This window comes from Homarus americanus, unplaced genomic scaffold (assembly GCF_018991925.1).
Source record: "Homarus americanus isolate GMGI-L3 unplaced genomic scaffold, GMGI_Hamer_2.0 scaffold18547, whole genome shotgun sequence".
NCBI lineage: Eukaryota > Metazoa > Arthropoda > Malacostraca > Decapoda > Nephropidae > Homarus > Homarus americanus.
The window spans coordinates 723,129-749,372 of NW_024725521.1; the positions used below are offsets into that span (position 1 = coordinate 723,129).

At 35.7% G+C, this 26,244-nt stretch overlaps 1 protein-coding gene across 2 annotated transcripts; it reads left to right on the forward strand.

The window, feature by feature from the left end:
• Positions 1-8,866: 8,866 nt before the first annotated feature.
• Positions 8,867-25,123, forward strand: LOC121865203 (ubiquitin-conjugating enzyme E2 L3). Of its 2 annotated transcripts, none has more exons than XM_042364539.1 (5): positions 8,867-8,965; positions 16,513-16,608; positions 17,432-17,560; positions 19,310-19,367; positions 22,140-25,123. In XM_042364539.1, exons 1-5 carry the CDS (start codon positions 8,939-8,941, stop codon positions 22,292-22,294), a joined length of 465 nt encoding a protein of 154 aa, XP_042220473.1. In that variant the 5' UTR covers positions 8,867-8,938; the 3' UTR covers positions 22,295-25,123. The 2 variants fall into 2 exon arrangements, with proteins under 2 accessions (XP_042220473.1, XP_042220472.1); XM_042364538.1 differs by lacking the exon at positions 8,867-8,965 and adding an exon at positions 10,071-10,235.
• The last annotated feature ends 1,121 nt before the right edge of the window (positions 25,124-26,244 follow it).

The window sequence follows — 26,244 nt, forward strand, 5'->3', positions numbered from 1 at the left end:
TATGATTTATCCCTTTAAAAAAGACACTTCTGGAGTGTACTGTATGTGCATCTCATGCCAAATTTGAGCTCTACCTTTCACAATTATTGCCGTTCATAACAAACTCCCAAACAAACAGACACTTTACTCTATATATTAGATGAAACAATTTTTGAGCTAACTGTACGTAAACTAATCTAAATATCTAATATTTGCTTTAAAATATTCTCATGTTTAAAGGGTGATTGATAGCATGAATAATCTCTGCTACATATGCCATTTTACATACATTTGTAACAGGAATTATAGTATACAGCAACAAATCCTGTTATTGAATAAGGATGAATTGATAGACTTCACCTGCTCAACGCAACACAATCATAATGTGCTGTGAGTTGTACAAAGTTCAAAATTTCTTCCTGTACTGTATTAATACTTAGGCCTTGATTCGTAAATAAAACGACTAATAAGAGTTTGGTTTGATGGATCTTTTCTCACTATATTTTCATCGTAGAGTTCGTATATGTTATTAATTTTTTAGGCAAATGCTTCGTTTGGTAGATAGTTAGGCTGCTAGGCTCGCACAAACAGCACTACTTCGTCTTTTGCGGCAATTTAACGGCAATGTGGTCCGATCCAGTTCGATGTTCCCCTCTGCTCAGTCCGCTGACCGCTGTTTGTTTCAGTTCTCTGGTTGATGAGGTACTTTCCCGTCCATAAAAAACGTAACCTTGCACCACGCTGCTTCAAGAAGTTGCTCTCATTGATACCAGATATTAAAGTAAGTTCTTTCTGTTTAATATGCCAGAGGGATGAGCCCTCCGGCTAGGAAGTTAAGTTAGGTTTTAATTAGGTAGGTTTCCTTGTTTATGTCAGCTTTTGTTAGATTCTGCGCATTGTCGTATTATTTTTATTACTATCGTCCAAAGAACTTCTGTAGAAAAAATAAACGATACGAACAACTCTCTGGTGTAAATCGTCTGCTAACAAAGCTTCGGCCGCTTGTGTTTCTTATCGGCTAAGGTTAGGTTTAATTTAGTAATAACCTCAGTTTAACACATTTGCCCAAACTACGACTTTCCATTGCGGCATTTTGAAATGAATTTTCTATGAAAATTCGGCAACGGGCGTGTTGTTAATAATTACCTCTATTTTTAATATGATAATTTACATAATTATATACAGTCTTAAAAAGAATGTTTAATGTCCATTTATACCAGACATTGGACCAAAATAGGTTATATTTTATTTACTAGGTTCAGAATAAGATAATTCAGCAGTTTCGTCAAACTAGTTCAATTATGTGTGTGTTGCTAAATTGGGAGATTTCGTCAATTAAGCAGAAAAAAAAGCATGGTGGAATGGCGAAACAAGGCAATTAACAAAATAAACTAACTCAACATATAATGCAACATTAGAAAGTAAAGGAGAAGAGAAAATGAAGCAATATGAAGCTCCAGTGAAGACAACAAAACTGATAGTAAGGAGTAGCAAAGAAAAAAGCAGTGTGCAGTTTGAATTAAAATGATGCTTTAGAATCGAATTAAATAATATAAGAAAATAATATGTAAATATAAGAAGTAAAGGATGTGAAAGGCAGAATGACACAAGACCCTAATAAGTATAACATGTTAGGAAAATTTAAGGTTTGACAAGGGTAACAAATAAAACATGGCAAGGCAACAACAGTGATGTGGACAAAAACAAAGGCTCATGTGAGTGATTATAGGAGAATCCTAATAATGAAGATTTGAAGAAAAATTTAATGTGGAACGAACACCTGGCGATTTATGATATATAGAAACACTTGTTGGCTGAAAATCGTTTACTATTACATACTAGGATTAAATACGTCAGGTGGTTTTCATTCTAGAAAGCATAGAAGGAAGAATATATCAGAATGGTGGGAGACAATGGTATTCTTAATCTAAGCAGGGGGAGATCTATAGGATATAATAAATATATAAACTTCATAAACGCACACTTAATCCACTACAAATACAAATATGACAATTTTAAAATAGCTAAAACAGAAATACTTGCGTAATTTTTATTTGGCAAATACATACTGTATACGAGTTCCCAAATTTGCTAAATGTGACTTCTATCAATTAAAAATTTCTTCCTTCATTGACTGTTCAAGTTAAAATTAAATAGAAGCGAGCGTTAAGAAAGCCACCCAGACTCGGTACAGCACCAGGATTAGCGACCGGTTGGTTGATGATATGGAGAGAAGAAAGCATTAGCCCTGAGGTGCAAGAAGGGTACAGTACAAGGTAAAGTTCAGAAGTGGGAAATATAGGAGTTAGCGACCGGCAGACCTCGCTTCCTGTTTTCAGGAAATACAACGATCAAATACAAATAAATTCAAATACACATTTCTTGGAAATTGTCAAATACAAATACTGTACAGAAATTGACTATTAATAAAAAATACTTATTTGGCCCTATGGAAGGAAAATTTTGCATTAATTCAGGACTGACCTACTTCAGGGTGGTAGTGATACAGTGGAGTACCTTTCTAGGCTAATAAAAATTCCCAGATGAGAACATAAGAAAATAAGGAGTCTGCAATAGGCCGGTTGGCCTGTGCATGGCAGCTCCTGTCGAGAGTTATTACCACTCTATATCATCCATCAATCTATCCAGCCTCCTTATAAAACTTTCCAGCGTTCTAGCACTTACTACAAAGTTGCTAAGCTTGTTCCACTCGTCCACCACCCTATTGGTGAACCAGTTCCTTCCCATCTCCCTCCTAAACCTAAACTTATCCAAATTAAATCCGTTGCCACGAGTCCTATCCTGCTTGGATATTATAAGAACTTTATCTATTGCATATCTCCTTTATAGATTCCTTTCACCCACTTAAATATTTCTATCATATCATCCCCGCACTCTTCGTCTTTCTAGGAAATGCAAGTTTAGTTTCTTTAACCTATCTTGATATGGAAGGTTTCCAAGTCCCGAAATCATTTTCGTCATTCTTCGCTGCACCGACTCAGTGAATTGATATCCATTCTATAATAAGGGCACCTGAACTGAATTGCATAATCGAGGTGCGGCCTGACTAGCGCAAGATATAGTTGCAATAAGACCTCTGCACTCTTATTACTTACACTTCTAGATATAAAACCTAATACTCTGTTTGCCTTATTTCGAACATTAACTCACTGTTTTCTAGGCTGTAAGTCCGGGCTTACAAGTACCCCTAGGTCTCTTTCACAAGTCGACTTCTCTAGGTTGATGTTAGGCTGTATACATTGACAGTATTTGTTCTTCCAATATGAAGTACGCTGCACTTGCTGGTGTCGAATTTCATTTGCCATTTTTCTGACCACTCCTGCAGTTTATTTAAATCCTCTTGTAGTGCATTTGCATCCTGCCCTGAATTAATCTGCCGCCCTATTTTGTTGTCATCCGCAAACTTGCTTATGTCACTGCTGATCCCAGTATCTAGATCGTTTATGTAGATTATGAACAAGAGTGGGCCCAGTACTGATCCCTGGGGAATCCCACTGGTTACACAGCCCCACTCAGATTTAACACCATCTACGCTGACCCTCTGTGTTCTATCGGTGAGCCATGCTTTTATCCAATTTAAAACTTTCCCCTCGATACCATGAGCCTTCACTCTGTTCTCTCACCTAAATTTAACATCCTCTTAGGTGCATACAAGATAACCTAATGCCTGTATATTGTAATTTTTGTAACATTCTTTTTATAAATGTTTGCTGAATGTTTAAAGTTACTCTCTTGAACAAAATCCAAACGGTGATGATGCTAATAATGAACATCAGCTATACGAATATGAAGTAGATGATGAATTCATGTTTTTATACTATACTATAGTATATGGTTAAATAACTGTTTATACCCATACAACATGAGGAGGTACAAGGCTTCTAAACATTTTCAGTGGTGTTATGATGTATACTGATTTTTTATATAAATAAATCGTTTGAGTAGAATATTCTGGAGGAAGGCATCAGCATCAAGCCGGAGTATCCACATCTTATTCATCTTCATGAATCCAGTGTTAGTACAGAAGAAAACCGTCAGTACCCAGAGAAAGTCTCAAGGTTGATCACACGGGACTGTCCTCTCATATCCAACCCTAGTGGGAATCGATTCCGGGACGCAATGATGGGAGACAAGTATGCTACCTCTACTGCAGACATGTCAGGAATTAATTCCTGTCAGAAGAATCATCAGCAAGGAACATGCATTGCAGATACTGTACAGTACTTTACAAAAAATCATCCAACTTATATCTCATATGTCACATTTACAGTAATACTCGTCACTAGACATTTAATGTAGTTTGATTTTACTAATAAACGAAAGTAAATAATCAGTGTATTGTGGTTTTTTGGACATAATAAATGTGTGACCCAGCCAATAAGAATGCACTTGTTATTAGAATACACTCGTAACACGTCAGCAGCCACCACAATTATTATTGTATGCGTCAAATTGTGTGTCCTTAACATTGAGCATATACTACAGCGTGATAATATTAACCATTCTCATTATTCACTTAATATTATTTACAAATTAATTGTATGTGTTGAACTAAATACAGTAATTAATATATTAGAGCTCATACGAATTTGTTAGTCATGTGAGTTCAAATTGTAATTTTGTGTGGAAGAAATAAAAGTTATATGATGCTTAAACTTGGTATTATGTCACAATAAAGTACCAAAAAGTACCATTTTGGAAATCTTGGGAACACCATATCTGTTAAAAAGGTGTTGATGTTACCAGCTTGTAACCCGCACAGGGTCATTACAGAAGACCTGCAGGTCTCCCGGCAGTTATGAACTTCGTATCTCAGCAGTGTTACTGCCCTGCAGTCTTTCTTACCTTTATGAAAAGAACATATTAGAGAAGTAGAAGAGGTACTATGCACACTGCAATAAGGAATGGGGGATAGGAATATATACTGCCAATGCAATAAGCTGGTGGGCGATTCGTGTTATGTGAGCAGGTTAGCCTCGGAATCCTCGTGCTTGGACCCTCGTGTTTTGAGGGCCTGTGAAGGCCAAACTTCACTTAACTGTGTCATTATGACCACAGCGTTTGTCTGAGACGTGTGTCTGGTTGAAGCATTTGTTGGATGTTGACCATTCTTGTTCGTAACAACTAAGTTCACTTCAGGGTTAATATATTTAACTGAAATCTGAGTTTTGCTTTAAAGTTTAAAATAAACATAAAGGCTGCTTGAGAATGAATATTCATAAATATTTTGGTGTCAAAACAATATTCCTACCATGCAGACCAAGAATCGTTAACTAAATTAACTAAAGCCACATGCTGTCACGATAGTTAATGTTTACTGCGTTAGTAAACGTTTCTTGCGTTAGGCTTATTTCACTTACATGAGATTTAGTGTGAAAAGGATGAGTAATACAGTACTCCCTTTTGTAAAATTGTCACATTATATGTGTGTAAAACAAATTGTGGAAACATGTTTATATTAATATTTTTACATTATCTAATTATGTAACAAGTACAGTAGATACTTGTTGAGATCATTTACAACCCTTTACTGTTCTTGGTTACATCAATCTCATAACGTAAGAATTTCACATTACTGGTTTTAACATTTTCGACATTTAACAAATAACTGTTTGTAGATGTTGACAGAGGCTCAAATGACAATGCAACATGCTATTATTTTTTTCTAGCTAATATTTATCAATCATGCCCTATAGTTGTTTGTACAGTACGTGTCAAAACACACAGGTCTTCGTTGTCGTTTTACTCCCCATTGCCCGGCTGAAGTGGTTACTGTACACCGGTGAGAACGATGCTCGCTCGTCGTACACCAACACCAAAGCCACCGGCTGCTACTCTATTAATAAACCGTTTATTAATAATATTATTTATTATTTATAATACGTCGTCTGGTTGTAGTAAATAGTCTGCTCAATTAGTTATTGATCATTTGTGAACTTCCATGTGAACAATAGTCTTTTATCAGTGCCTGTAGGTGGTAACAACGTTTAGTTTATCTTGCTCTATACATTCAGGTATTATTATGCTGGCCTATTCCTCCGTTTATTGTCAATTGGAAGTAGCCTTTAGTTTTGTAAACCTCAGACTAGTATTGGTAATGAAATTTGCTACTTTGAATGTTGCTTGCGAAAACTCGTGGACCAAGACAACTTGCCCTTTTAACTCGCAGCTCTTGGTCCTGGTAAAACTTATCGCTAGTAGCAGACATTGGTCGAATTTTTACGCCTGTTGGAACCCTTTTCGCATAATAATATTTCATTTCTTGCTCAACCAATACGTGGTGCACGTCATTACATGAACTGCAATTGAATCTTTGTGAGCAAGCTATAGATCCCTCCACCGTATTTTAGAAAAAAAAGGCAAGTTACCATACTTTGTAGTTCATAATCTACTTGTAGCGGTATGGTATGCTTTTATACTCAAGTAATAGAGGGTTATAGTTACATAAATATAAATTTTCAGTTAAAAAAAAAAACAATCTTCTCAGGACGTCTATATGAAGAGGCGATATGCAGTACTTGGTGTCGGTGAAGAGAGTATGCTTATTCATAACGAAAAGGAGACGAATTCAAATTTGTTGCATTTCCTAAGGAAGTGTTTGATGCCATCAGTACTGCTCACAAAGCTGATGGTCATGGTGGAGAAAAGGCGTTTTTAGAAGCTCAAAAAAGTGGGCAAATATTACACAAGAAGTATGCCATCTCTTGCGAGAAGTAACGATGTCCAGGGGCCAAGTAGACTTGATTAATTTCCAGGCTGGTTGATGGGGCTTACAAGTACAGTACAGTATGACCTATCTGAATCATTTCAGCAAACTCTATACGATACTTAAGACAACCCACACCAAAAAGAAGAGAAAAGGTTGCAGGCTGCAGCAAATCTTTATATTTTTCTAGCATTTGTAGCACCTGCAATTTTGCAGTCAGACAATGGTCGGGAATTGTTAATTTTATCATTGTGGAATTGAAAATGTGCTAACCAGAACTGAAACTCCCATAAAGGTAAGGTGTGGTTGAATGCCTACAGGTAAATGGAGTGATCCAAGACAAACCATAACATGGATGCATTGAAACAAAAACAAAAATGGTTGTTTGGACTAAAATTTGTACAATGGAAAAGTAACATGAGTGTGCATGAAACAGTAAGACAAAGTTCATCCAAAGTTATATCTGAAGATCCCAGAGTTGGTTATGAGAAGAAATTGATGCTTTCTCCGATGGTCATCATGAAGCAAACAGGCAGGTGACAAAGGAAGAAGACAAAGAAATAATAAATAACCGAAAACAAGAGAAGACGCCAGACCACGGACGTGGTACCTTTCACAAACTACCTGTCACAAACTTTCTTTACCTCTCACAAACTTTCGTCTCTACCTCACAAACACACTTCACCTCTCACAAGCTCTTTCTACCTCTCACAGGCTCTCTACATCTCAAAAATTCTACCTTCCTGTCCCTGTCATTTTCTTCCTCTTCCTCCTTCTATCTACTCCATTCTATTTTTCACCTTCCCGTCCTCTTATTATTGTCCTGTGTTAATAAATAGCTTACAATTTTATGTATTTTCATTAACCTTAAATTTTGCACAGTATACAATTGTTTCTAATAACATATACTGAATTATTTTTATAAGAATAAATAGATGAAATACATGACAACAGATATAAAGTTTAATTAACTGAAGAGTTTAATAGCACGAATAAGATCTAGAAAAGTGTTACCAAATATACCATTTTCTTTCTTGGGCTATTGAAGTGGTTTTATGGCTAACTATATTAAATTGTGTTGTCATGGCGAAGATGATTCAAGGCACAAATATGCGCGATACCGCGCAAGTTTCCTTTACTCTTCAAAAATACGTACGTTATAGAGTAAAGAAAGAAGTAAATAAATCTAAATAACGAAAAAATTAAATCGGTAATTTAATTTATTTCCAGAGATTTGCTTCACTGTACTTGTGCAGAAGCTGAAATTTGTAAACATACTGTAGTATGAAGCTTCAATTAAGAAATAGAGCCACAATTTGATTACTATTTAATGGCTAATTTTGAAATGTGTACTTGAGTAGGGAGGTACAACCGCCTGGGAAGATATTGGAAGCATAATGTGTTGTCTAATGGTAGACCCTGCTGCCATATGGCACCACAAAAATTGTGACCAAGTCCTAGGTTGCTGATCTGACTTTCTGCCACATTTACACACAATTGCAGGATCCCAATTGCTTCTCTACTTTGACAGCACAACATACATATATCACTTCTCATTCTTGATGTTGTTATTTATTTATGTATGGCTATTTATTATTATTTTCTATGTTTATAATTTATTATTATTATTATTTTTATTATTATTTTCTTTTATTATAATAGTTATTTATTTTTATATATTTTTTATTAATTTTTATTACTATTATTTGTGTTATCATCATCATCATGGTAATTATTGTTATTATTTATATTTTCGCCCCCCAGGCCTTGATGTGGGTCATTAAAAATGACCTGTGCCCGGGTGGGCTAATGCCCGTAAAAAAAAAAAAGATTGCTACATAATTTTGAAAAACGAAAAACCTTACACAAATGACAAAACAAGACCCGATACTTAGTACAGACTGGAAGAAGTAAAACAGTAAAGGTAAGTGATTATTGATTTATTACTATTGCAGAATGTACGAAAAAATTAAACTGAAAAGGTAACGATATAAAAGAGCAAAATCGGCGAATTTTTATAAAGTAGAGTTGTATAAATGTCATTAGATGACAGATTCGTTATAGTTTATCTTATACTTTTCTTTGCATTAAATAATCTGTTTTTATATAGGTATATGATATAATGTTGGTGGTTGTAATTGGGTTATTAGCCTACGAGTTTGAGATTGTTTTGAAGTTGGCGGGGAAGGATGATGTGCCAGGCTGTGGCTCCCGTCCACTACAGAAACAAGTATGGCGGCGACAAGGCGGCTGCAGAAGGTAGGCCCGGCTCTTATATTGTCATTTTATTCTCGTAGTTTTCATATAATAGTTTGACAGTTATACAAACTGTAATTTGGAGTGTCCGTGTGTGGGAGAAGAACGGTCAGAATCCTTAGGTTGTGGAAGGGGGTGTATTAATATCACGTGACAGTTGTCCAAATCGAGGTCGCTTTGTAAATGTTTGGCTTCTCTTCCTACTAGCCTGCTGCTGTAAAAAGTCCTATGGATGCTCATATCCTCTCTTGTACAAGAAAACTACTAGTAGATTTTTCTGTTCTAGAAAGTTATGTAATTGTTTGGCGACTAAAAGTCCTCCTTGGGCGGTGAAGTTCAATAGTGTCAAAGTTTTCTTGTCAATTTCTATACATGGAATCTATAGATTTTGTTAAGCATGAAGGCATGCGGAAGTTTTGTTATTACGGCATTCCATCTAGTCATTAGATATCAATAGTGTTTGTGTGTGTGTGGAGGGTGTGGGTAGTGATGGTGGTGATGGTACTTGTTAGACTTCTGGACCTGCTGGTCTAGCACTCACATGTCAGGTCCATATTTTGATCTGAACCAAATAACCTGATATATTGATACTGTATATGGAGAGATAGAAATTATTAAGTTTGGAGGGTTTCATTTGGAGGTTGTATAAAGTGGCTATTTTGTTTGAATACTGAAACACCCATTAATGTTAGGCAGTACCGGTAGATATTTTGCCGTGACCGGCTAAATTCCTCCTAAGGCTATTTTACTGTGAGTGCGCTCTGATTGGCTAATTGTCCATTACCGGCGAACAACGCGAGAACCATATGTGACTGACTTTGGCAGCATTTGGCATTTATTTCACCATGAGTCAATTGTTGTGTAGCTATAAACATACCTAACCAGAAGGAGTTGTTCGATTTTGTTCATTTTTCCCACAGATGTTATAATAAAAGAGGTGACGTTTACTAAAACCTAATAGAACCTGACCAACCAAAGAAACCTACCTAACCTTGCCTAACCTCTTATTGGGGGACAGACCCTCGTCATTTTAACAAAAAGTACTTAGCCAATGAGAGCACACTCACAGTAAAATAGTGTTAGTAGGAACTTATCCGTTCACGGCAAATTATCCACTACGTTAATGTTATATTGTCAGCGGCCAAATGTGTTTGCTTCCTTTTTAATTAGGTTAAAAGATTTCAGTGGGGGTGCCTCGAAACCAGGGGTTCCCAACCATATTTTTCCACTGTGGACCGTGGTGTATACAGTACTTCCAATATTTTTCAGACCGGTAAGTGTGTGGGGAGAGGAGGATAATTACCAGATTTGAGAACAACATTAAGATGCACTGTGCAGTTTTTCGTGGTATTATTTTACTTTCGGACAACATGGGAATCTTAGGAATTTTATCTTTGCAATCAATAGTTTAGACAATTTTCTTCAATGACATTGACCTTGCAATCATCTTTTATATGCTGGGGGTCTGGTTAGGCGGTTAGGGTTGGTCATTTGCGAGGGAAATGTCTCGGAAGCAAAGTGTCTTAGAATTGTATAAACTATTGATTGCATAGATAAAATTCCTAATATTTCCGTGTTGCTTGAAAGTAAAACTTTACCTTTCTTGCCACAACGTTGCATATCAAGTGATGAAACATGAAGATATATAATGTATATAATTCTCAACTTAATAAAAAATATTCTTGATAGACTGTTGGTAACTGCTTGGCTGTACATGTTTTTCTAGAGATGAAAAGTGCCAATTAATGTATAATTAATTTATTGTATTACATATAATTATTTTATAATATATTAATGTATTTTAAATCTTCATATTTACATTGGTACTGTATAGGGGTTTTATTTACTATGCTGTTGGAATTTCGTTTTTGGGGGGGTCAAATAATTTTTGACGCCCAGTACTGTTCTGGGGACTGGTGGTTGGGAACCCCTGCTTCACGCAGTTGTTACTTGAATGTATTTTATGGTATATAGGAGAAGAGCCCATGCTTGTTAGCTGGAAACTTTGTCTATTGTTTTACATTGAAAAACAATTGACACAATATCCTTAAATCTTCTGAATCCTTCCCACATTGGGCAGAGAAGTATTAGTGTTAAATGTAAGTCTTATAGATGATTTGCATTCCTTCCATACAAAAAACACTCACTTGAATAAAAATTACCTTAAAAAAAGGTATCCATGAATAAATAAGTCCGCAAATCATGGCGCCAGAAATTTCTCACTACCTTGACCAGCACATTGCCATCTCTGTGCCATGGTGTTACCAGATTTGAACACTGGCATACAGACCTTGGCCTTCATGCCTGTCAGTACTGTATGCTGCTGAAGTAAAATTAACATCACTAAACTCTGATTATTTCAGGAATGAACCACTGAGAGATGCCATTTTTCCCTATTGTGGAGTGTACAGGCGAGCAAAAGCAATTTTATAGTTTTCACTGCTAACAACTGGTAAAAGCATGCTTTCTGAATTTTAAATGCTTACGAATGGTTCTTAAGTTCCACAATTTGGACACCTCTTAGTTTGACTGTTTTTGACAAATAAAAAAACTGCACATCTTTTGATATCATTTATAAATTAGGCTTATTAGTCTAAAGAATTACTGCAGTATTATCAGAACCTTGTACACAAACTGGATTGAAGGAAGATGAAAGATTATATGAGGGTCTTGATTAAATATCATGGACACAAACAAGCACATGATGCATCTCATCTTAAAATAAATTCTGAATTCCAAAATCCCTCTTTCAGATTCTCTAGACCACACATCCAGTTCACTCCATGTTCATGCTTGTTTATAACAAATTTACATTGACTGAAAGTACAGTACAGTATTTAATGATTGGTAGTACTATACAATACAATAATTGACAATGATTATGCTCCTGTACAAGCAGCTTGAGGATATTTTTCTAGAAAAAATAAGTGCCTTCTTGCCTCAATTGTATACAGGGTACTGTATATGGTATTATTTTAGGTTAAATTGGTTCATTTTATGAACAAATATTCCCGGCCCTTGGCAGCCTATTCCACCAGAAAGTCCTGGTCACTGCTAACATTGTGGAAGTGCCAGATACTGCGACATAATGTGGTTTATTATCCATTATATTAAGTAATTTACCTAACCTTACTTAAAATGTCATAAGATTTATCTTCTAAGCAATAGTTTACAACAGTGCCTTTGTTAAAAGGAGCAATTTTAGGAAAACATTATATAAAAAAACATGTTATTGTACTTACCCCTCAAATATCGAAAAGAAACTTGGAGGAATTGAAATTTTTTTATTTATATTTTCTACTTTTTTAAATTAATGACACTGTATACAGTACTCTAGAGTACCAACAAATAGCAAGTTATTAGTTTGGCAATTTGACAAACCAAAGCTACTTAATCTAACACACTTAGTCTAGGGTGGAAGTGCATTATTATGTTAGGTATGTTGGGTGCTTCACTTCAAAATCTTTGGTTGCAGGCCTGTCAACAGTTTAACTGTAAACATGGTGTCTCTGTGTTGACGGACTAGAAAAGCTTAAGTGAAAAACAAGGTGGTTCATATGCATAATCATTGTTAAGTACAGTAATATATATATATATCATTGCCTGAAAACCACATTTTATAAGGTGTCTTAGCCATCATTTTATCTAGTGAAAGTCTGCATACCATGTTCTCTGCACCAGCAAGTGTGTTACAAGTCATTGTATACTATATTTTTTTAGGGTTAGGTTAGGTCCTTTATCTTTCACTAACTTAAGAAAATTTGCACCATTTAAAGTTTTACGCACAAATTCCATTCATTGTGTCACTTTTGGCATAAAAGTTTTAAATAGTGCCGTGCAGCTTCTTAATATGGTACATGTACAGTTTTTCCTCCATTTTTGGAAAGATTATAACTGTACTGTACCATATTCCTGTAAAGTTGTCACCTAACAGTTAGAGATTGAAAAGTATATTTAACAAAAATCACAATGGGATTCATGATACCCTGAGTTTTATTGCCCCAGCACTCACCTTGAGTCTGTAGAATTGCAGTCCAAGAAGCAGTTGTTCAAACTGAAGGTGAGTTGTAATTTGTTAAAAAATGTTTTGAAATGATGTCATAAGGCAATTTTAACCATATTTTTTATTGTATTTAATTATGTATTCCTATTGTATCCCCTTCTCTTAAAGTCTTGGAACACATTCCAATGCATTCTTTTTCTATCTACCTCTGGTAACAGAATTTCTGACAAAAGATGTGAAGTCATGGAATGCATCCACTACGTTAAGAGAGGTACAGGTATTATTGTAATGTACAGGTATGTGTTTAAAGAAAAAACAAAATTGTTTTGGTAAAATGAAAACAGTTTTATGAAAATTTAATGTTCTCAAAATTAATAGTGAAATTTTAAATATTCATGGTATTGCTAGGACATCAGTGAGCCTGGGTACATGAGTGGTGAGTCTGGAAGCTGTAGTAACTCACTTCATCTTAAGACTCCTACTTCTTAATTTTGATGATTTTCTGGAGATGATGACAATTGCTATTCATTCAGTTTGATGAAGAACAGCTGACAAAGCAATGAGGCTTGTTTCCAGTCAAATCCTTATGGCAGCAGCATCTGGTGTTCTTAGGGCCAGACCCAACGTTGTTTAACTTTGATGGTCGGACAAGAAGTGGTGTTTCCAACATGGTACGACTGAGATAGGAATCAGGAGTAAATTTTGAGTGTCTTTACAGTAAACTATATCTGAAAGAGTGATTAACAGAGATGTGACTGACCGCCCAAGCGGCTAACGAGTCAGTCAGTGGCGAAAAGGATAAAAGTAAAAGTTAATTTTGTGAAATTTGGTTCAGATTTGAGTATCCCAGTGATTTGTGATGCAGTAAACCCTCGATAAATCGACACATCTGGGGCTCTGGCCTTGCCGAGTTATCCTAAATTCCGACTTATCGAGGCACTTACCCCCTCTTACAAAGTATAATAAAAAATTATCAACCCATATATGTGTACATGTAATTAATAAATGTAAAAAGGTAACACTTACCAGCATTGCAGTCGAAGAATGAAGCATCATAGTAGGAAAGACATATGAATGGTAGGTGACACAGAGGCATGATAGGTGATGTACTGTACAGTACAGTATTATGTAGTTTGAACTAATGTCCCTCACCTTATGACTTGTAAATAATTAACCTACTGGGAAAAGGACTTCATTCCAAGAAAAAAGTTCTTTACTTAGGAACAACTCCCTTACAGGCAGCCACCTATTTTCCCACAACCCAAACAACTAACATACAGCTCCGCCCCGACTTACGACCTGCCTCAGTCGTACCAAAATTTGGTCAAATTACGTATTTTTGAGTCCCAAAGTCAGTACACAGACAAAATTTTCATCTGTAATTCCCTTTAAAATGGCTGGCAAGCTTAAAGGTGAGTGTTTTGTGGTGCTGAGAAGAAAAAGAGACCCCTATTTTAGATTTTCTATGTATTATTTAAGCATTTCCGACTTATGACCATTTCGACTTACGACCTGGATGTCGGTCCCTAACCCCGTTGTAAGTCGGGGAGCAGCTGTATGTAACTTGTTCAAATGCCTATGCAACTCTCTTTAGGCTACTATTCTTACTGTGTTTAAGAGGATAGAGGGAGAGGCAAAACTACAGGGAGGAGGCTACATGCACGACCACTTCACCATCTTGAAGTCTATTATAACATCCATTTTGTCACCCAAAAATCAGAGCTTTTCTGACTTAATGCAGTTTTTGCATGTGTAGCACTAGCTCTTTGCATATGAGACATTGCTTATAGAATGCTCAGTCTAGATAATCCAAGATGGGTGTGCAAAAACGAAGTACAAAAAGTACTGTACAGTACTAAAGAGTATTGTCTTCCCCTCACATCAGCTCGTACTCCGTTGGCTACTGAAGCATGTGAGATCATATGTTATACTGTGCAAATGCTTGAGTGCCATTGGGTAGGGTTATTCGGATGATTGAGTACCTTTACATGAGACACAATACAATTTCGATGGCTTTGCTGCAATTAGACCGCTTGTCTTCAGAGGGCAGCCAGTGCTTCTAGTCTCCCATTTTTGTGACAGGAGGGATGGGTGATCAGTAGATAAGGCCAGTGCAGCAATGAGAGTTGCTTGGCTATAGGCATTATTAGAAGAAGAAACGATTCTGGATAAATCTTCCATTTTTGCCTTTTCAACTCGCCATGTCTTGTGACACTGGTCAAGAATTTGTATCAGTCAAGTGGGACTAAGGAGAAAAGATGGACATTTCATTCCTTGTCGTATACCATATATCATGTCATATGGAAACGAGCTGTTTCATGAGTTGCTCCTATATTACATGGCTGGAATTGCTTTCATCCTGGTGCTCCAAACAGTGTGCAGCCCCTCCTGTAGCAGCATGGGGAGAGGGGGGTACAGTGTTATGTTCCCTTCCATAGTATATTATGTGTACGGTATTATAAATCTGAGATCTGAATTTTACAGGGTCCATTTGTTTCACCAATAGATACAAGTTAGCTTTAAGTCTGGTATTACTCTACATACTGTTTTTGGGGCATGATGTATACTGTACTGGACTTGGTTCATGACTTGGGAGAGAATTATACCCAACTCATCACCATAGGGGCAGATTGTCCAATGATTATTGGGGCTCTCGATACTTGTACTGATGGTTCATCTCACTTATGCAATACTATATTTTCCAGGTTAACACCATAGAACTATGGTAATGGAGGGTGAGGATCATTGCTGTCTGATCTTATTAGATGGCAGTAAACTAAAGTTGACCCTCCTAGGGGTGGACAGTATATCTGTCTAATCTTTGGAGCTTTTATAGCACCTCTTTACTTTTGTTAAACTGGCATATGATTGCAAGACCCACCTGGCTTAGGATATATGATAAAAGTGAAGTGGAAGATGATCCTACAGTGTAGTAGAATCCGTAACCAGGTACAGGTAACTCGGATATTCCCGTCTCCCTTGGCCTATTAGATCATTATAAGTCGGCTGGAACTGAATTGTGGGTGACAGACTTTGTCCTGAATACTAAAGATGACCCGGTAATGCAGCCTACCTAGGTGTTGTTTGGAGGGACTCTGGTTAAATAAGGCCTGGCCCCCACCTGTTGCACCTAATCTCCCTCAGACAGTGTTATGAAGAGGTTGGGATGATTGGTGAATCCAAATGGGCTAACAATTGAACACTGATGTGCAATATGAGGGATGGGTGGATCAGTCCTTTATCTTTGGTTTGGAGAGACAATTCACTGAATATACTGTTTTGTAATTTACAATGCCTTATGATTCTTAGAAAATATATTACAGTACTTTGTAATCCCATGTGTTAGCTCTCATTGTATATCATGTGTCTTGGTGGTGATTCGTTCCAATTCTCAAGCCACCAATTATAAGAAATCAGGCCTGTAGAATGGCAGGGAACTAGTGAGCTTGTGTGATTAATTCAATTACTGTTAATTTGTACGGTAAATCAACAGGAATTAAATGAACCAGGTTTACTGTAATGTATAATTAATTTTTATATTCCGCAGGAACTGGCAGATATCCGCAAATCAGGAATCAAATCCTTCCGGGACATATTGGTGGATGAGAGCAACATTTTAACATGGCAAGGACTTATTGTGCCGGTAAGAGACACTATGCCCTCGAGTCTTATAAATTTTTTCTTCAAATATATGATATACCTCTTACTTAAATTTAACATGGGCTGTATATTAAAGGATATTAGGTATACGTACTTTATCTCTCCGGGGTCACTTCTCCTTATCCTGTATTTCCCATTATACTCAGCCCTTGCCAACAATAGTGCCAACTGTGGGAGAATTCTATAATGTAACCCTCACGGTTGGTAAGGGATTACTGTACAGAAAGTATCTGCAAGGTGAAATACGATGGATGTCAAAATGAACACTATGACTCCATTTGTCACGGAAGGGTTGTCAAAATCCTTCGTCCAATGTCCTATTGTCCAGCAAAACAATTTGCAGATACTTTCTGAATTTAGTGCACTGTATGTCTATCCCACCTGAGCAGATTAAGATCTAGGTTTAATATGAGAAGTAGCTCTAGTCTTATTCTACACACCAGATGGAATAGAGTTGCACCTATGTATTGTAATCTGAATTTTACAGTTACTGAACATTTGTGGATTGTAGGTTGGCATTTTATTGAGAATTCATTTTTACCATACTTTTTCACATTGGCAGTTAATTTTATGAGAAAGTGTGTATAGAGCATTTCTATTTATTTTTTATTTATTTACTTATTTTTTTCACTGTTAGCTACACTATCTTTTGCACCACTCTCCTATACCATCTTCCTCCTTTATGAAGTGCCCGTGTCCTAAAATCTGTAATACAAAAAAATGGGAGACGACTAAATACTGTATAGTACTGTACACCATGATTTACTTTGTTAATTTTTTTATTTATTTTATTTTATTTTTTTCAGGAAAATCCTCCCTACAATAAAGGAGCTTTTAGGATTGAGGTGAACTTCCCAGCAGAGTACCCTTTCAAGCCTCCCAAAATAAATTTTAAGACAAAGATATACCATCCTAATGTGGATGAGAAGGGCCAGGTGAGCTGCTGGTGTGGTTTCTATTGACAGCTCTTAATTCCTAGTTAGGTAGTTTTGTCTGCTCTGCTCGAGTACTGATATGTGTACAGTACTTTTGAGCAAGGGTGGATCTGGGGGGGGGGGGTGGCAATGTCACCAATTACTTGCAAGTGCCCTTGTATTCAGTTATGAGAAAATTAAATACAGTAAAGGTAAATAATTACCTTTATTGTATTTAATTTAACACTAGCTTTGATGATAAAGCCATAAAGTATTTGGGACCATTTTCAACGAGTTTTGTATAGGGGTGGAGGTTTGGTAGTATTTGACCATCATCAGAATTAGTGCAATGCCTTCAGTTTAAATACAATACCCTGTTAAAGCAATTTGATTATCACTTCCATCTGGGATGTGCTTCACTGATGATAACACACGAGTACCATGGTGTCCAGTTTGGCCTTTTAACTGCTTAGATACATACTCTCTGTGCTGAATAAAATTGTCTGGAGTTAGTCAAATGAAATATTAAAATTGGCTTCCAATAGTGGAGGGGTTAAGGGCTAATAATTCATATTTTGCCTTTTTGTAAATGGTTGGCCTTATCAGACAAGTTTTAACACATCTAGTTTCTTGGCTAAGCTTATACACTTTCTATTAGCTTTTAAAAAACATTACCATCACTTGCTCTCTTGCTCATGTTGAATAGGGATGCAAAAATGCTGTAAGAAACTTGAGAAAGTTTTTCTCCTGTTCCTGTTTAGATGCGTGAAAACAAATGGACCGCCAAGCCCCAACGGTTGTTTACTGGCGATGCGCTTTACCACTCATTAACCAGGCAGCTTCTTTGCGCAAGGCACTCTTCATTTTTTTTTTTTTTTTTTATATAATACATATCAGGATTTAGTTATGAAAATGTAATTTTATTTTTTTTTATTATAATTTAGTCATAAATACGAATGAAATAAGGACGTAAATTGAATTGGGTCTTAAATTAACTAGGGTCTTTAATATGAAAAGTTGTTGGTCGAACCATTGTTATTGGGGGCTTTACTGTACTATAGCACGTTTTTTCCCAGCTGAGAAAAGATGCCCTGCCCCCTCCTCAAAATTTACAGCTGATTGGCTGCTGCAAACCTGTCTGATTTTGTCCTGAAGTAATGATGTATTTCTAAATGAGTTTACTCATAATCGCTGGGATGACAGTTTCTGACGAGAAAGATATTTAACTAAATTATATGAAGATACATACATTAATTTTTCAAACATAAGCACGTAAGAAGTTTATCAGAAGTATTATACTACATGAATTAACTGTTAAACTCTGGTAGCAAATTCACGCTTTCGGAAGATGCATTTAATACATACAGGTACTTATTTTTACCCACAATAAGGCATACTAAGACAAATTATGTATCAGTAATACTACATTATGCAAAAACAACATTTTAAAAGATCAGAATCATAATTATATTTTATTAGACTAAATAATAGGAAAGATGGGCAAAACATTGTCTGCAGTGAAGGCAGCACAATTCTTGACTGATACTTGCTCTGACTTTACAAGAAACATTGCATCATCGTACAGGTGCACTTTTTGTTTTAGGGGATGCTTTTTTTCCTCTGGGCCCTCTATTACTGAAATTTCTAGATGTGCCCTTTTCTTCAAAATTTAGAGCTAGCTGAAATCTATTTGTTTACTTGTATATACATTATGTGATAATATTCCCAATTGTCTTCATTCCATCGATACTATTTTTTATTACTGATTAGGTGTGCCTCCCCATCATTAGTGCTGAGAATTGGAAACCTGCAACAAAAACAGACCAGGGTAAGTCTTGAAAATATTTTTCAATTTTGTTTGTATATATAGGTGTTTCTTATATGCAGGATACATTCTCTGTTTCATAAATAATTTTGATGACACTTAGTAGGATAGTGAGGTAAAAACTGTTGTTGAAATATTTAGTGGACTTTTCTAGTGAAGTAAAAACTTTAAAAATATGTCCTGTCGACAAATATTTAAAGAATCTGTTTTGGTTGTACAGATGTATGATTTATGTTATTGAAATGGCTGATTTGTAAAACTGTGTTCCTAGTTTTCAACTTATTCATATTTCCAAAATTTGGAAATTCAGTACAGTCATGCACCGGTCAACGTCCTAGATACGTTCTTGGAAACATGACGTTAACCGAAATGGACGTTGTCCGGTCATTACATAAACTTGTATTTATACATACGTGTATGTGGAATACTATATACGTACATATACACTTTTACTCTTAGATCACTACTGTACTGTAATGTGATACAGGTGGTTAATTTTTATCTCGTGCAAAATACATGACATTTATATTAAAATTATTCACTGTTTTACAAGGATTCCAGCAACGCTGGGCAGATAGGGGTGAGGGAGGGGGCGTGGGGGGAGGGGAGTGGTTTGACAGTTGGCCTAGGTCTAATGCGTGTATATTTATCAGTTCTTAAGTGACTAAGCTTCTCTCTTATGAAAAGCCAGTGAAATGACCTGGGTGAATATAATTTACATTGCTGGGATTCTTGTAAGATACTGATTAATTTGAACATAAACATGCTATAATTTGCACTAGACATAATAATTTTAGTACCGTAATCAAATTAGTACATGTACTGTACACTCCAGCTTTGCACTAAGGTCATTTATTTCTTTTGCGTTTCTTTTAGTATGGTGTGTGCATGTAAATGGATGAAAATAAATGAAGAAATTTATGTAAATCTACCCAAAAATACAGATGAAAAAATTTATATTATAAATGTACTACAGTACTGTACACTAATGTACAAATTTTTTTATCTCTTGTGCAAAATATATGACGTTTATATTCAAATTATTAGCTGTCTTGCAAGGATTCCAGCAATGCAAATTATAATCTAACTTTAGTCTGAGATATTATATAAAATAAAAACTGTAAGCCTAAATAAACCTCTGGCTGAGCAGATGCGGGGGAGGAGGGAGGGAGGGAGGGACAGAGCCAGCCAGCCAGTGAGAGGTGGGGGGAGGGGGGTTGAGATGATATGTTTGATAGTTTGAGCCGAAGGTCTCTGTGTGGTTCCAGCTCACAGTAAAGTACAAAGTAAAAAAAATGCAGTAAAGTACACTTTGAGGTGTGTATGTAGAAGGTTCCTGGTTGATGGGAATTAGAAGTGGGGGTGGAGGAGAAGGGAGAAGAGAAGGAAGTGGGGATGGAGGAGAAATCACCTTTCAGGGGACCCATGCTTGGTGCAGTAATTTCACCAATAAAATTTTAAGTTCACTTGGTGTAATTCAAGATTATTTTAATTAAATAAACAATGCACTGTGCTATATATTATCAATATGTTAACTAAATTTCATAATGACCAATAATTTTAATGTAAAAATGCAAAAAATATTCAAGACACCAACAAAATCGATGTTCACTCCACCGTCAATAAAGCCAAACTGATGCCTGGTGGCTGAGTCAAGCGGCTGATGGGCGCACAAAAACTAGTTCCCTGTACAGTGAGTTCTGCTATAACGCGTGTTTTGATAACGCGAATTTGCTCTAACGCGATTTATGAATTAGGAACGATGTTTGTATAACGCGAACGCTTGTTTGCTATAACGCGATTTTTGCTTACTATTTCTCCAATTTTGTGGTATTAACTGTGAATATGGTAAAGAAGAATATCTCCTAGAAGCGTTCTGGTGATAGAATTCCCGGTGATGATCATAAAAGAATGGATATAACACTTGAAGAGAAGCTCGATTTTATCAACCTCAAAATCACCCTTCTCCCCCATCAAGTTACATTCATATTTTTTCAAGGTAAAGTGTTACATTTACTGTATGAATTCATTATTAGATATGAATGTAACATTTATTTAGACTGTGCTATCCTTTGTGTTAGGCTAACTACTAAATTTTTTCGATTTCGAGTAATCTGCACCAAACCCTATTTTCTCCATAAGCCCTGTTATTTCTATTACGCGATTTTCTATAACACGATATCTTACAAGAACACAATTATCGCGTTATAGCAGAACTACCTGTACTGCATATATTATCAATATGTTAACTAAATTTTAAAATGACTAATAATTGTAATATAAAAAATGCAAAAATATTAAAGAGCACAACTTTCTTGATATTTACTCCACTGGAAACAAATGTAAACATAAAACTGATTACTGAATTGGCAGACTAGCCCATCAGCTGATCAGCTGATGCTCACAACAAAATGTGTTGTTCATAAGGGTTTTGTTAATCAAAGTTTTGTTTAACTGAATTGAAGATCCTTATGGGAGGTAATTCGTTAATCGAACCGTTCGTTAACCGAGGGACCACTGTACCACAGTTTTAATTTGTTAAATTTTAATGTTTCTATCAACTCAATACTTTAAATGTCAAAATGATGTGGAAAAAATTATGCGTTTGTTCATGTACATATGCAGTATCTCATTAGATTGAAGAGTGTATGCATCATACACCAGATTCTCCTTCTTTCTGTAATGTGCATTTGTGTTCTATAAGTTGTCTTTCAGTGTTTTTGTGGCTATTTTTGGCAAGAGGAAATCTCAAAGTAAAGAAGATTTAAATTTCAGTGATTGAGGCTCTTATCAACCTTGTAAATGAGCCTGAACCTGAACACCCCCTTCGTGCTGATTTGGCTGAAGACTACACGAAAGACCGAAAGAAATTTATGAAGAATGCAGAAGAATTCACCAAGAAGAATTCAGAAAAGAGGCCAGCAGACTAACTACCCTATGTATGTGTAGTCTGTGATTTCAAAGGCACTTTTCAGGCAGACTTTTTATTAAAGGATTTTAGTTTTTATTGTTCTGTAATTTGGTTTAAGATTTTATTTACCCTTATAAGTAAAATATTGGTGTATTATACTGAATTGTGCTCTTTAATTATGCTGTTAGGGAGATTTGATTAAGCTCATAAGTTTTAAAAATTCATCACCAAAAAAGATGATGGTATGATTATATTTTTTTTCTTCCAAAATAGAGTATACAGTAATTTGCATTCATGTAGATTGTTAATGTTGGTGATTTTAGCGCCTTTATCATAATTTTTCTAAGTACAGGTATTGTATTTTCCAAAATCTCTATCTAGTCTTCTGTTTCCTTCTGTTCACACATCTTGTATTTATCAGTATATATTATTTTGTAGATAAAGTTAAGGTAGAATTTTATATCAAAATGATTTTTCAACATACCCCTGGCCATTTATCATGTGTGTAGTTCTACTTCTCAGTGTAGTAATTATGTTTACAGTATGTCATTGATACATGCAGTTACAGGAAGTCTTGGGTTCTTTGTAATTCTTTTATGAAAAAGTTATGTAGATGAATACCAGACTTTTTCCTATACAGTGTATACTTAATATGAAATTTATTACTCCTGGACCTTAACTATTTTCAATAAAATGAGATGCATCTATTCAATAGTCTGCCTGTTAAGTGCCCATACACCCTTATAAATATGGTAGGCTACTAAGTCTTGCTGCCTCTTCAGTGATATTTTTTTAAATCATTCTTATGTAGACTCGAATTAGGTTTACACATAGCAACAAAGGACTCAGATGTAGAATTAAAAGAACAATTAATCTGGCTGAATGTATAAATGCTACACCATATCTTCACACCATCTCTATGCAAGGTTTAGTTTTCCTTGTGAGATTGAGCCTTTCCTTGATAGCCCAATAGGACCCCAGTTTGTACTATAGCTTCTACCACACCTGGATGTGGTTGGTCTCATCGGTCCATTTATGAGATGTTTGGATTATGGCCATGCCTGCGCTGCTGGGTTTTTTAAGATGTGGGGTTGATATTCCTGCTGAATCTTAGTTATGGGACCTGTAATACTTTTTGACACTAACTGCCAGTTAGGAGGATGTTAAGTATTAACTTGCTTGAAGAGCTGTTTAAGAATTTAGGTTTAACTAAGTTGTGAAAAACAGCAAAAGTAGCTCAGTCATGACTTGAGACTAGGTGAGTGTTAACTCTTTGTGAGGTTATTATTAATTCAACACCGAAATATATAGTTTGAATTTTTATTTTATGAAGGGTTTACATGAGTGTTATGGTTCTTAAGTCACCAGTGGCAACATATGATGATGGTGATAAAACCCTTTTAGAAACACTTGCATTATTCCAGTATGTGTTAGTGGTGGTAGCCCTCCCCTACATCCCAGTCAGTTGGGCCTAGTACTGGCCACTTAATTTCATCTTTGTACCATCATAAATGCAGCTCATGTTGATGTGCTGAGGGGATGCTTCTTGTAATACTGAAAATCATTTTCTACAGGACTACTCTTTTAATTATTACTGTGATGTGTTGAGAGTTTCTGAAAGACTGCTAGATCTCATGCAATTTTCATTTCTGGTAGATACTCTCAGTCTTGAAGTATTAAATTATTTTATTTATTTTACTTTTTTATATAAAGAAAATTACCCTATATTTCTTCACCCAGCTCCCATTACAATAACATGATATACTACAGTATATAATATCCAATTTGAATTTTTCTCCGTCTTTCTTAATCTAAGGCAGAATTACTGGTTTTCGTGTGATCTGCCAGCAGTTGTTGGGGAGGGAGCCATATTGGCTGTGCTTGTGGTCTGTTTATGTGAAAGCACTTTTTAATAAAAGTTTGAGAGGTGGTATGTAAGTAAACTGTTTTAAGAGTTAAAAGCAGTTGTTGAGCCTTTTGTTACTGGTCTTTGAATTTTACAACTTATAAGACTAATTATGTGGCATGGTAATTTTGTGATTATTGCCTCAATGTCATGTGTAATGGCAAAGTGATTTCTTGACCTTAGTAAAATTATCCAATGCTCATGAAATGTGTATTCCTTTGCAGTGTTGTGTTGAGGTAAGAGATGCTTAGCCTTGTGCATCTGTTAATGGAAGCAGATTATTTTATCTAACATAATCATGGGACTCAATTTTCCATTTAGATCAAATATTTACCAGTTTCATTAAAAGCACTTGCTATCCTTTAGAGGTGGACATATTTCTCAGTCGTAATTTTCTTGATCTTTTTTTTTTAGGCAGTTTCATTTGAGTAGTTCATATCCACTTTTATTCAGTACTGTGTGCTTTTCTTCTTTATCATGCAAATTTTAAATTCGTTTACTTTGATGTAAAATAGGATAACTGTACTCTTCATTATGCAAAGAATTAATATTCAGTATACATATTCCTTTATAGTTTGTTCACTCTTTCTTTTTTTTTTTTTTACACCCCATGAAGACATTTTAATGCAATACTCATTGGGTATATTCAGTTGTCTCAAATGTTAGATTGTGATCATGGCCAGTTTTCCTTTGCTAATATAAGGAAAATGGTGTATATCATGTACATTATGTAGCTGAGGAGAATGCTTGTTGATACTTAAGAAACTTGATAGTAATTTGTGCATCATGTGATTAACCAAATTTTAAAATTCAACACAGCAGTACCATTGAATTAATACTAATGTGTGTCCAATGTAGAAATCCTATCCACTGTTTTTCAGCTTACCAATTTTGTCGGATTTTGTTGTATTGCTCTAGCTAAATTACAGGTACATCAAATTTTAACTTGTTTCTTTGATGTCCTTCAATGTTGTGAATACAATAGTAAGGACATGTTTTAGATGAATTTGATTAGTGCTATGATCTTTATTTACAGGTTTCAATTTGTTAGCAGGGAACTAAATCTGTGCTCACATAGCTCAAGGTAATCTTTTAAAGTATTTTACCTTGACCCTTATACTGTATAACCAAAATTTTGTCATTCTATTTTAAACTTTGTACTAGATTTGTGTCTGTGTAATATTGCTGTTTTGATGCTATATACTACTTTGTCAAGGGTATAAAGGTATGGCTCAATCCTTGTGTGTGTGCTCTCTAATGTTCTTTCTGGACCTTACACATATCAACTTTGGCGCTATGGTATGCACCCTTGCAAAGTTTGGTTGGTCGGTCATCATCAAGTTTTACAGACACGTATTGAAATTAGGGGTGGACTGATCTTGGTCGTTGTCACCTCATTCAACAAAAAAGGTTTTGCATCTAGATGGGTAGATTGTATTATGTACCATTAGTGGGTACTCTTGTTGTGATAGTGTGGTGAAATACATAGGACTATGCATACATACACTGAATTAGTATCACGAACTACTGCCTCCAGCGGCAGCACAAATTACTTCCCGTATAAAGACAGCTTCTTTAACAGTTTCAATCCGTTTATAAAAAAAAATTGTATTATATAAACGTATTTCATCTATATGTGACCTTAGGTGCAATGGTCATCATACTGTACTTGCCTTTTAAGTGAATGGTTCCAGGATCATTCTTCGGGCAGAATGAAACTGTGAGCAGTTTCTTAAAATCTTGTATTATCTTTTTGTTGCTCAAAAGTAATTAAGAACCTGCATGTTGACCGATTAATGGATCATGTTCAGGTGGTAATGGTTAACCAGTGCGGTTAGCAAGTTGTCTCCAGTCTTGGATTATTCCATGACACTTGGGTCACACACAGCTTGTTAACTCTGGGTGGTGGTGTACTGTTGACAGCTTTTACACCGTAACCAAATTTACATCGAGGTGTCCTTAGGGCTGCCCATCCTTGAAAATGAGGGGCAACCATTATATTTTATTTTACCCATTTACCTGAAAAGCAATAGACTGTACTGCTAATGAAATTTTGCACTCGT

Coding starts and splice junctions, on each gene's coding strand:
- LOC121865203 (XM_042364538.1), top strand. CDS start 10,086: ATGTTATATTGTCAGCGGCCAAATGTGTTTGCTTCCTTTTTAATTAGG. Junction 17,561..19,309: donor ATGTGGATGAGAAGGGCCAG/GTGAGCTGCTGG, acceptor ATTACTGATTAG/GTGTGCCTCCCCATCATTAG. Junction 19,368..22,139: donor TGCAACAAAAACAGACCAGG/GTAAGTCTTGAA, acceptor TTTAAATTTCAG/TGATTGAGGCTCTTATCAAC.